Here is a 12,294-nt window from a genome sequence, read left to right as displayed (position 1 = left end):
TAAATTATTGGTGCCGCCAGAGGGGTCTTCGCTAAATGTGAAACCTGATGCGGTGTGATTTTGCGGTACTTCAGTCCGGAGCCAAGACAGATACATGAAACGAACGCGCTGCGCTATCTTGTAGCTTGATGTGCAATCGCGACCCAACAAGTCGTTGATGTCAGCAGATCCCGCTGATCGACCATGACTCATCTGGGCGCTATCCGCCGATTCCAACACCGATTTGGGCTAATCGTCGGAGCGGCGGAGCATGACCGACGGCCGATCATGTCCACCGCCTAGCTGCACAGGATTATCTAAGCTTAAGATTACGATTAGTTTGGCCGTCGGTCGGTCCGAGGACACACTCACACTAACACCTGTGTATAGTTACATGCCATATCCATGCTGAACTCACCGTCCTCTTTTCACTCTTCACTCCAACAGCCATCAAGCATCAAACATCAAGCATCAAGCATCAAGCATCAAGCACCAAGCATCAAGCATCAAGCATCAAGCATCAAAGTAGGGCAGGGCGAATTGACAACGACATCGAGATGGCGGATCAGACTTATCGAAACATCATCATCGTCGGAGGTGAGCAGGGCACTTAACGCCGCTTTCTGCCAGAGGGGAGTCCGAGCTTGACCTCTCGATGTTTGTGGTTGTTTTCGTTATAAAACAGCTTCAACAGCAGGCCACACACTCGCGAATGACCTCGTACCCATCCTTCCAGAGGGATATCGGATCCTCCTAATTGACGCGTTGGAATACTCTTACTTCCCCCAGGCCTCTCTGAGAGCAGCCATCGTGCCGGGTAAGTGCGACACATCATGCGATTAACACCAAGGTGCTCCTCTTGCTAGGAGTCGAGGATACTGACAAGTATGTGTTAACCGGGTGAATTCACAGGATGGGAAGAAAAGATAGTCTTACCCCTCAAGACGTCCACGTGTTTTCCTCAAGGGACAAATCACCGGGTCATTGCTCCAACCAGGGTTACACAACTGAAGAAGAACTCAGTGGTTCTTGAGAAGCCCTTCGAGGGTTCGACAGAAGTACCCTTCTTTGTAAGTTGGTGGACACTCCCTGTACATCCAAGAGCGCAGTATTATTTCACGTGAAAGATAGCTGATCTTTGACTCCATGGTGAATATGAATTCAGAAAGCAGTCATAGCTACCGGAGCCACCCAGCCGTCTCCCATGCGACCTTCCCTGAACTGGACCAGCCAGCAAGAGTACATGAAGGCTTTGCGAAAGAGTCAAGAGGAGATCAAGAAATGTGAGAGTCTAGTGATCATCGGTGGCGGGACAGTGGGCGTAGAATTTGCAGGGGTGGGTACTCTTAGCTCTGGGCGTGCCGGAACGCATGGGAATTATGTAATTAATAGCGAACGCGAATAGGAAGTTCGAGCGTCCTACCCTGACAAACCAATTACCATCATTCACAATCGATCTACCTTACTCACTCCACTCACCGAGCCACGTCCTTCGGGAGGGCTAGATGAGAAGATCCCAGAGTCATGGACTTCTCCACCTATAAATCTCAAGTTGGCTAATACAGTCGCTAGCATGGCAAAAAGTCAAAAAGTCAACCTGATTCTGAACGATAAAGCTATCATTCCCCAGCGCAAACCTAACGACGATGGGATTGAGATCAGGACGATCGATGGGTATGAATGGGATGGTTCCTTCGGGTTACAGCCCGCGCTGTGCAATATCTGTACGGAGAATAGAGAGATTGTTAAAGGTGATTATGTCTTCCTGAGTATAGGTAACAAGCCGAACTCCGGCTTGATAGTCAACTCGGATGGAAATGCAGTTGAGAAGAGCACGGGTCTAATCAGAGTCGATCAGCGTCTAAAAGTAAGTTATCCAAGATTTCGTGCCTCAATTTAGAGAAGAGTCTATCACAGTAGTTGTTGATTCCAGACATGATCGCTGACATTATGATATGCTTGATGTACATCTAGATCAAAGCCTCCATCCTAAGCGATGCTAACTACTACGCCATAGGCGACGTCTCCAACGCACCAGGAATGAAGATCGCTTATCTGGCTCTCATCCAGGCTAAATCAGCTGCAACGAAGTGGGTCCAAGCGTGTCACACAGATTTCGCAATCAACGAAAGCTGATTCAGTATTCTCGACTACGTAGTATCGTCAACGAAATCAACCATACGCCTCTGGCAGCTTATAATCCCGGTATGTTCGGTGGATTGGTAAGTTCATTCTTTTATTTCTAGCCTTGGCGCTAGCACATCACGTACGATCCCAAGCTGATTCATCGCATGATTTATCCCCAGTTCGTTGCGTTCGGACCTGACATGGGAGCAGGGTATGTCACGATCCCCTATCTGGGCACATGGGCGTTGGGCAGTGGGATCGTCAGGACAGCAAAAGGCAAAAAGTTGCTGTTGGATAAGTGGGGACCGTTCCGGAAGGGAGAGGAAAGGGTGAACATACTTATCTAAGAGCACGTTTAGGTATGAGTTGGGTCGATGATTCAGATTATTATTGAGATGTTTCGTTTTATCCGTATATATACTTCATCGTACGGTTGGATCGGTTCGCTCAAAGTTGTGCCATGCTGTTAAAATGTTGTACACAAACCCAGAACATCAATCAGATCAGTATTCAACGACCCGGTCACGGCACCGGCAGTTCCATTACCAAGATCAGATTTCGGTGGCCGCCCGTGGCACCCCCTGACCGATCGTGTTTCATCATTCGGTCCCAAGGAGGCGGTACTGTACCTACGCTAAGCAAATGACAAGAAAGAGATCTGTTGGGAATGACTGCCAGACCATCATTAAAAGCAGACATCCGTACAGTACGCCGATCTTCCATTGGAAAAAAGACAAGCTTAGTAAGCCGTGGGTAAACTGGTGGAAGGATGGCCTTAGGGCCAATCGCTGAGCGACGTGCTAGTGCGTGGCAGCGACTCGACGACATGGCTTCATGTACAAATATGGATATATGCAGGCATGCACTGTACATGATGCGTTTGTGTCAGCCACTTGCTCCATTGATTTCAATTTCTTCCTTGACCTTTGACTGAACAGAAGTGATAGAACAACCCAACAATGGTCGATCAAACGTATCGCAACATAGTGGTAATCGGAGGTAAGTCCGCGCGAGGCAAAGTAAAGCAGAATACAATACTCACTAGAAAAACCTTTGTTGGTAGCTTCGGCAGCAGGACATACCCTCGCCAACGAATTGATACCGATCCTACCAGGGGGATATCGGATTCTCCTGATTGACGCGCTGGAATATTCCTTCTGGACTATCGGAGCGCTCAGAGCAGCCGTCGTACCGGGTAGTATTGCGCCCAATCTCGCCTCTCTCACGATCCATTGGACTGACCGCGAGTATTGTCCATATTGTAGGATGGGAAGAGAAGATCGTCTTGCCTCTTAGAACGTCCACTTGTTTCCCCCATGGATCGGTACATGAGGTCATAGCCCCCAATAGGGTGGTGGAGTTGAGGAAGGGGTCGGTGGTTCTTGAGAGACCCTTTGAGGGGTCCGTGGAAGTTCCATTCTTGGTGAGTTGTGTAATACAGTCAGTTGAGGGGCTAGAGTTAAGTAGAGGAATCACACGCTGACTGATGGTGCGTACCCCCATCATCGCAGAGAGCGATCTTAGCCACCGGATCTATCCAACCGTCCCCTATGCGTCCTTCCTCGGGATGGTCGAAGGAAGAGTACATGGCAGCCTTGCGCAAGAGTCAAGAGGATCTGAAGAATGCCAAGGCTCTGGTGATTGTCGGCGGAGGGCCAGTGGGCATCGAGTTTGCAGGAGTGAGTGATACACTGTACAGTATCAAGGACATGCCTGGAAGTGAGGGTGGCTCATCATCAAATACTGTATCGCAGGAAGTGAGATCGGCCTACCCCGACAAAGAGATAACTCTAATCCACAATCGATCGACCCTGCTCTCACCCATCAGCGAAAAGAAGAGTGGGAGTGGGAGGAAGGAATCATCGGACGACCCATCATCGTGGGCTTCGCCACCTACCCATCTGAAATTATCCAACACACTCACATCGCTAGTCAAAGCTCAAAACGTGAGACTGATTCTCGACGATAAAGTCATTATACCCGATGGATTGGGCAATACAAACGCGGAAGAAGAATGGGAAGGATCGTTTGGTCTTCAATCTTCTCTCAAAGTTATCAAGACGGAGAATGGCCAAAGGGTTAAAGCAGATTACATCTTCCTAAGCGTAGGTAACAAGCCGAATTCGGCTTTCGTGCGGGGTACAGATCCGAATGCTGTTGAGGGAAGTACGGGTCTGGTCAAAGTTGATGAGTATCTCAGGGTATGTGCTGTTGTGTTCATGCCATCGTTCATACATCACAATGATCTGACATCATACGTGCTGTTGAGTGTAGGTGAAGTCTTCCATCCTTGGGGATGGGAACTACTATGCCATAGGAGATGTGAACAACGCACAGGGTATGAAAACCTCTTATCTAGCTACGATCCAAGCGAAATCAGCTGCTACCAAGTGAGTTTGTTCCTCTCACCTAATCTACTGTTTCACTATCTCTTCATACCCATGCCCAGACCCATTCAATGCCAAAGCGATCCAATGCCCTTAACTTGCTAAGAGACGTACATGAATGGTTAGGGCTGATTGATATGTGAATGTATTGTAGCATCGTCAATGAGATAAACAATAAACTTTTGATTCCTTACATTCCAGGTACATTCAGCGGATTAGTAAGTCCTCTTTTCATCCTCATCTTCATCCTCAGGAGAGAACCTAATCACTGTGCTGTGCCCGTGCCCAGTTCATCCCGTTCGGTCCAGAGATCGGAGCTGGATCCCTCACATTCCCATATCTCGGTACATGGACGGTAGGTAATGGGATAGTCAGAACTGCCAAGGGGAGAAAATTGCTTTTGGATAAGTGGGGTGCATTTTGGAAGGGGAAGGAGAAGGTTGATATAATCATTTGAGTCGAGTATTGTGGCAGGTATCGATTCCTGAGTTCACGTTTGATCAGTTCCTGTTGAGATATGAGATATGAGATTGACTTGGATTGTATATATACTTCCATACCCCATGTGATACGTATGATGGATTCAGTTGATGCGAGTCTAGATGCATTTGATTGTATGTAGATAGTATATTTTGGCATATGGTAAGATCAAAGATTAATGTCGTCAACATCAAGATATGCGGGATGTCGGCTATGCTATGCTATGTCGTGCAATGCTATGAGGTATGTCGAGCCGAAGCCTTGACTTCCGGATGTCTTCCCTAAGAGACAAGTAGACCGAAGATGATTATGGTAGTCCGTGATGAGTGTCGTCCGCAATTAAGGTGGTCCATAATGAAAGCCGTTACCCAACCAAGATCTTCCAAGCATGATATCTTGTGTCCTCTGAACCTCAGATCAACGACATTCTCCTAAAATCCTATCCTCTTCCAGCCACCATCCTGCCCGATCAACCCTATGCCTAAATCTGTAGATCCTCATCAAACCTCAACATCTCCCTCACCCCCTCATCGACCATTCCATCAAACCTCCAAGCCTGGAACTTATGATTCAAATCGTTCCTCGCGTTGATCCCCAATCCCGATCCGCTCAACCCCCCTCCATTGGGTTTATCAAAGACGTAAAACACCTCTTTAACCCTCGAATGGAGTAAGGCCATACAGCACATCACACACGGTTCGTGCGTTATGAACAGGCTCAGCGAAGTTAACAAGTAATCCGCTCCGTTCCGCGTAGGTGTGATTTCAGTGAATGGCGGGACCGTCCTGAGGTTTGCGATAGATTTGATACAGTTCAGTGCTGAGTGTCGCAGTGGGTGTTTCTCCGATACTCTCGTATCGTTACTTGATGCTCTCAACCCCTCGGTGGGGGGTATGAAACCTTCTTCTTTCTTTGGCCAGAAATGCGATGGTTGGGCTGTACAGTACGCTGCAATTGGTATTTCACCTTTCCGTTTTGCCTCGACAGCCAAGGCCAGAACGCGTTTGATACCTGATGTAACCCATGCTTTGCGTCCTATAGGCCAGTCGGCCGAATCGTTGGGGATGATGACGGCTGGTTGGAAGGAGACGGGCCATATATGCGATTTCGCTTTCATTTGTTCCTGCGTTCTGGCCGAGGAGGAGGGGACGGTATGAACCAAGGGAGTAAGGTGGGAGAGGGTGGAGGAGTAGGTCGACATGATCGATTGTAGAGTTGATTGGGAGTATTCGGCGACCATGGCGAGGACTATTCGGCAGATCTCTGCAGAAAGATGGTTTAGTGAAAAGGTTCAACGCTCTATGACAATTCGACGCTCACCTTGATCATTTTCTTTCCTCCTACATACCCTTTTCAGATGCCGCAGTCGTTCGTCAGTAGCTGTCAGTCCCTTTGAGAAGCTAAATCACACAAATACACCTTTAGCTGATCCGTACAACCTACCATCTGCGCGAGCTTCAAGCAACTCACTCTAAAGCGGTGCGTGTCAACTTCGGATCTTTGAATTCGAGCGTCCATATTTCCACTATTCCAGGACCACATCAGCTGGTGTACCTATGTAACTACTTTCGAGAGCTTGAACGTCAACTCACTAGTCCCATCTTCGTCCTCCTCTCCCTCCCTCTCAGCAGGTCCCTTGATCCTAACAAACTCGGCAAATTCATCTTCCCTCCCCTCCCCTGTAGGATACGGAGAAGTACTCGTCCAATACTCTTCATCCCATTCCAATTCCTCTGTCAGCCCCCTATGTCCATCTTCAAGAGCCTTCGGCACGTTTTTGCTGGAATGTAAAGGAGGAGGTAGGCTCGTGACGATACCTGAAGAAGCTTCAGGGTAGATAGATGAAGAGGAAGAAGTGGATGTTCTTGACGAGGGAGTACTGGAGCTTGGTCCAGCTAATGCATTGGCGGAGAATGGTACAGGTTGAGGAGATTGGATTTTCATTGATGAGTTTGAAGTCTTCTTTTTACTCTTGATGTTCCCATCTACATCCCTCGCTAGGGAAGCTTCCAACCTTTTCTCCCTCTCTTTCTTCTGCGCTATCTCTTCTTCATCTAGTAGGTCCTCTTCGTCCAAGTCGATCTTGGAGAAGAAACCATTCATCCCATCCCCGTCCTCTTCATCGGATGAAACCATTTTGCCAGATTTGGACTTGGGTATTAAAGTTGGGTCGGAAGCAGAATCAGACTTGACAAACCACAGTTTCGATTCGTCCGCCGAGTAGCATATACATAGCTCTTCGTCCTTCTCTATGCGTTTTGTAGTGATGAACTTTATGGTTGAGTTTGAGAATTGTCGGATGAAATTTACGTTTGGGGATGAAGAGTGATTGAATAGTGATGCTATGGACAGAGAAAGGAGAGTTAGCAAGTATCTTAATAACTTACATTGTTTGTAGCGTATGTAACAATATATGGTATCACGGTGTGAATGATGGATGGGACGAGTTGAGTGATGATGGTAGAATAAGTCAGAATGAGATGGTAGTGCGTATATACGGTATGATCGCAGTACATTCGCCTCAAATCCATAGGGTCTGGAACTGCCAACTTGATAGATTTGATGGTAGATTCCCCCACTTTGATGGTCGTCAAGGTAATCAATTCATCACCTCCCCCACTCTGCGTGGTCTTTTCCAAGACAAGCTCAACTGATCGTCCTTGACATGCTTGTCGCTTGTCAAACCATACACACCCCTCACACAACAGTCTTTCCGCTAGTATCCTTTCACACACACCATCACGCCTATCCCCTACATCACCTAACCAACGCTGACACCCACCCTATCGTATCACCTATACCGCACAATACCAAGAGCAATCAACCACAAAAGAAGCACTCACCAAGCCCCAACCCAATACCCATCCCCCCATCTCTCCAGCAGAACCCATAACTCCCCAATATACTATCATTCATCTTCCCCTCTTCCCACTCCCTCTGCGTAATAACCAGCACAGGTGATTCTTCAATGAGTGTTCCGGCGGGGATAGGTCCCGGCGCAAATACGCCTCTACCACGGGATGGGTGGGATGTGAGATGGAGATTTAGGGGGTTGATAGGGTGTGTGAGCGGTGCGGGTGGTATTTGCTCGTGATGTTTTGGAGATGATGGTCGATTCGATCGCAAGTGTTCGTTCGCCATTTTGGTATCCTCATCCAGGGAACATCCCTTCACGTCATCATCCACATCCACATCTACCGCCCGCTCTCGTTCGTCCGACCTAGACCCCTCCGTAGGTATTTCATATCGGTCGGTACCCATGTATCCTGTCCTTCTACGCTCGAGGTTCTACACAAGACAAAGCGATAAGGATGATGTAGTCAGTGCGGATCTGTATGATGTGGATGTTGAGATGCAAACGATTCGAGTCAGACACAAAGACTAGAAAGAGTAACGGAAATTTTGAAATTTCAGACATCGATGTATTATATCTGTGCGGTCAAACTCAAAAAAGTGGAGGACGATCTTAGCTTTGGGACGAAACGAATTACCCGAAATTGAAACAGAGTCAGTCTTTCACTACGAGTATGCTAACAACGCCCTACATAGACGATACCAATGCATAAGACCTGGTACTGGCATTGAGTGCATTATTGATACATGTATATACAGACAAACAATCTAGACAAATGCGAGAATTGATATTGGTTTGACTTTATTAATATTCAAAACACTTTTACTTCTATTCCTTCCAGACCCAAACGATACTACATATAATCGCTTCACCCGACTCACAAACAATGTAAATCATCACTCCAAAGAGTTCTGAGGTCTACTCTTTACTCTCCTGTACCTGCCCCTCCACTAATCCACTATCACTCTCCAACCCCAACCCCGATCCACTCGGCGCCTCACCTTCTCCAGCCTTATCACTCGGCAGCTCCGGCAACCCTCCAACGGGCATATGAGGCGAGGGCGTAGCAGCCTTAACGTTGATCCTGGGCGGATCATACGTTGAAGTAGAGGTCGCCCAGGGGTTGTTCTCCGCAGCAGCAGGCAACGAAGGCATAGACATCGATAATGGTCTTTCGTCCTCACTCGTACTGGTCGCTGTACTGGATCTCGTCGAGGGGACCTCCAATCCTAGGGCAATGCTATTTCCCAACGAAGGGGTGATAGGTGTCGGTTCGCTCACCAACGGTATCTTGCCTGATTCTTCCTCTTCTTCCTCGTCGTGGAGATCCGCACCGCTCGCTACGTGGTGAATGGATTTTCTCAACGCAGCATAATGTTTATCCAAATCACGAGGTCTGAACTCTTCTTCTTCGTCCTCATCCTCCTCCTCTTGTTCCCCTTCTCCCCTCTTCTCATCGTGATGTTCATTAGGATGCGAGATCTTGGGGATATCTTCCACCTTCCCGCCAAGGACTTTGATCGTATCTCTCAAAGCTTCTCTCTCCTCTTTGACCTCTTTCAACGAATCTTCCAGCTCTGCCACTCTCCTGCGTTCATCTGCGACCATCTTGTTTGCCTCCTCGAACAACGCCTGAGAAAGGTTCTCCAGCTCCGCCTCCATCTCGACTTTGCCTTTCTTCAGCTCTGCCAATTCCTTGGACATACCATCCATCTTAGCTACAGCCGCTGAATAGGCTTGTCGCAAGGTCGATAGTTCTTCGCTACTGACGGAAGAGGAAGTTCTCGCCGAAACGGATCGTTGACCAGCAACGGAAGGGACGTTCATCACGCTCATGGATCTAGATAAGGACGGTTGGTCGTTGAACGATTTACTCAACACGGAATGATGCGTCGATGTTCTATTGGGTGCTGGGCGTGGTGCACTGGATATCGGGACGGAGTAAGGCGCAGAGGGTGATGTAGGTATCCAGTTCGATATGGATTCGGTACTTTTCCTAGGGTGTCCATCTGGATTAGGTGTACCGGGTCTGGAGGGCTGTTGGAACGCATCGATAACGCTCGAGGCGGATGGGACATGGACGTGAGAGAGGGCGCCGGTGACCTTCTTTTTACCTCCGTTCCAGAATCCCCACGAATTGCTGTTCGATGACGAGTTCAGTCCGCCAGAGGAAGAGGGCGCGGATAACCCACCAGAACCAGCACCTGCCAGCTCATTAGCGGTGATATGTAGTGAGGTAGGCCGAGGACGCTCTTCCATCGATGCTCTACCGGGGACACGCGCGGCAGAAGCGGGAGAGGCCACAGTGTTGGCGGTGGTAGTTGCTCGAACGTGGTCTGCCGATGATCGAGCAGGAGCAGGAGCAGGAGCTGACGGAGCGAGTTGAGGTGTTCCTGGAGCGGTAGTTGCTGGACCAGAGACGTTGCGTGAGGTTCCGGCCTTGGATCCGGTAGGAGTAGCCGACGCTCGCTTGAGTTGCGCCTCGAGCATCTCCGAGTTGGCCTCTGCCATGGCTAGGTTGGAACGAGCAATTTTCAATGAGGTGAGAAGAGTGGAATGGGATGCGAGAAGTGCAGCTTGGGATTTGGACTTTTGAACATAGTCAGCCACTGATGCGTTGTAGTCATGTAGGCGATGAGCTCACCAGATCGTTGACTCTCCCTAAGACCTCTTGCAGTACCCTCTTAACCTCATCAGGATCAGATGCAGCTCCTTCTGCTGGCTTCTTCTCGTCCGCAAGTTCTGAATAATTCGACCCAGGTGAAGAGACATCTTCTGACTTCTCATCCTTCGTCTCCGCAAAATCCTTCACTTCCGGTTCCATGGGCTCTTCCACCTTCTTCCCAGTCCGCCTCTTGGTTGATTCCTCATCCTCGCTATCCGATGCTGGTCCCGTTAACTTCGTATATCCCGTAGCAGCACCCTCATCATCGCTTTCTTCCTCATCATCTTCTTCCTTCTTACCCGCGAAGAATTTGAATTTCGAGGACGAAGAAGTGGAAGACGGTCGATCTGTGGGAGGGGGTTTGGTGAGTTTCGATGCTGCAGCAGGTGGAGGAGGGAGTAACGGGAAAGCTTTTTTATTTTCTGCTGGTTTGGGGATTGGCGCAACGATAGGTGTCGAGTCCACTTTGGCTGTGGTGGTAGATGAAGAAGATGAGGGGAGGGTAATGCCAGATAAAGTGGACCATCTCTTGATATCTTCCTCCGTAATCATTTTCTCCGCAGCATCATGATTGGCCACATCACCTTCTTTGACCGTTTCCGCGAAGGTCTCGGACGTCGCACTGGGCAGTGGATCTTCAGGTATCTTCGCTATGGGTTCTGGAGTCTTCACCGGTAATGGATCGAGTAGCTGTGATTTGACGGGATTGGCAGGAGGTGTATCCGCTGACGGTACCCTTGAAAGAGGGGCCGAAGGTGTTATCCTAGGTGACGAGGTGTTTGAGGATACTCTCATTGAAGATGCTCTCCTAATATTACTCGGCCGATTCTGATGATTGTGATCGTGTTTGCCCGATAAAAGTTGTGAAGCGAGTAAACTGGGTGGTAAAGGTTTATTGCAGAACGGACACATGACAGGCTCGTCCCCCATCCCAGGTACCGGATCAGGATCGAGAGATCTTCTCCTCTCCAATTTTCGGGTTGGTTCCTCCTCATCAGGAGTGACATTGGGAGGTAAGAAGTCGTTGGACATTTGACTGATCTTCCTGCCGATATTCTTCAGTCGAGGGGGGATGTTGACGGTGGGGAAGTCGAATGGGTTCTCTTTGTTTGCTGTTTCCACCGCTGGGGAGTTCTGGTTGGAATACGAGTAATAGGCCATCGTGGGCACTCCTCCGCCTGCGTGCATCATCTTGGGTAGTGGGGTGTGCCAAGGTGTTTTCGTATATACAGAATAGTCGGAGTGAGATATGTGAAGTGAAACCAGTGATGTGGTTTATAAATTGCTGGATAGACCGGGCGTTGTCGCTTTGATCGGTTCGAAACGCAAGACGCGTTGTATGGTGGCTCGGGGTTGTACCTGTGTAAATCCTCAGTTGTGAGTCTTGTGTAGAAGATTATCTCTGATGTATACGATGCTGCTTATGATGATGATGATGATGATGATGATAATCAGCTGTCAATATGATTACGAGTACTAGTATATGATTATTTGTCTCCATCCTCATCTCCATCTCCAAGACTCTCTCATCAACTAAAATAGCTATGACGTTAACTCTCCCCTTCTCCTTCCCTTTCCCTATCCTTTGACCCCAACTCCGTGAAGGATGTGCCTATTTTGGCTATGTGAAATAGGCGCAGGCTCATTCGGGAAATCCGAGTTGCGCGCATGTCCGAGTGCTACGGGTCTACTGATGATGATGTGATCAATCTGATCCCGGGCTGTCAATTGTTTGATTGTGAGATGAGCTCCACTGTGAGTAAGAGTAAATTTAGATTCAGTCGCAACAAGATACACACTCA

At 48.6% G+C, this 12,294-nt stretch overlaps 4 protein-coding genes across 4 annotated transcripts; 2 read left to right on the top strand and 2 right to left on the bottom strand.

The window, feature by feature from the left end:
• Nucleotides 1-536: 536 nt before the first annotated feature.
• On the top strand, nucleotides 537-2,453 carry I302_104158 (uncharacterized protein; the record flags this gene model as incomplete). The annotated part of the gene is made up of 8 exons (XM_019189522.1): nucleotides 537-576; nucleotides 665-796; nucleotides 892-1,049; nucleotides 1,145-1,315; nucleotides 1,385-1,846; nucleotides 1,954-2,069; nucleotides 2,138-2,201; nucleotides 2,286-2,453. The coding sequence occupies 8 exons, from the start codon at nucleotides 537-539 to the stop codon at nucleotides 2,451-2,453; spliced, it is 1,311 nt and encodes a 436-aa protein (XP_019049084.1).
• A 612-nt stretch (nucleotides 2,454-3,065) lies between these two features.
• Nucleotides 3,066-4,950, top strand: I302_104157 (uncharacterized protein; the record flags this gene model as incomplete). The annotated part of the gene is made up of 8 exons (XM_065869815.1): nucleotides 3,066-3,105; nucleotides 3,170-3,301; nucleotides 3,372-3,529; nucleotides 3,618-3,785; nucleotides 3,861-4,307; nucleotides 4,381-4,496; nucleotides 4,648-4,711; nucleotides 4,783-4,950. 8 exons carry the CDS (start codon nucleotides 3,066-3,068, stop codon nucleotides 4,948-4,950), a joined length of 1,293 nt encoding a protein of 430 aa, XP_065725887.1.
• A 504-nt stretch (nucleotides 4,951-5,454) lies between these two features.
• Nucleotides 5,455-8,234, bottom strand: I302_104156 (uncharacterized protein; the record flags this gene model as incomplete). Its single annotated transcript, XM_065869814.1, has 5 exons — nucleotides 5,455-6,236; nucleotides 6,294-6,373; nucleotides 6,444-6,498; nucleotides 6,566-7,315; nucleotides 7,817-8,234. The coding sequence occupies 5 exons, from the start codon at nucleotides 8,232-8,234 to the stop codon at nucleotides 5,455-5,457; spliced, it is 2,085 nt and encodes a 694-aa protein (XP_065725886.1).
• Nucleotides 8,235-8,745: 511 nt separating this feature from the next.
• Nucleotides 8,746-11,683, bottom strand: I302_104155 (uncharacterized protein; the record flags this gene model as incomplete). The annotated part of the gene is made up of 2 exons (XM_019189519.1): nucleotides 8,746-10,416; nucleotides 10,472-11,683. The coding sequence occupies 2 exons, from the start codon at nucleotides 11,681-11,683 to the stop codon at nucleotides 8,746-8,748; spliced, it is 2,883 nt and encodes a 960-aa protein (XP_019049081.1).
• Nucleotides 11,684-12,294: the final 611 nt, after the last annotated feature.

The sequence above is a fragment of the Kwoniella bestiolae genome, chromosome 2 (assembly GCF_000512585.2).
Source record: "Kwoniella bestiolae CBS 10118 chromosome 2, complete sequence".
Taxonomy (NCBI): Eukaryota; Fungi; Basidiomycota; class Tremellomycetes; order Tremellales; family Cryptococcaceae; genus Kwoniella; species Kwoniella bestiolae.
This window is presented reverse-complemented; position numbering and strand designations above follow the sequence as displayed.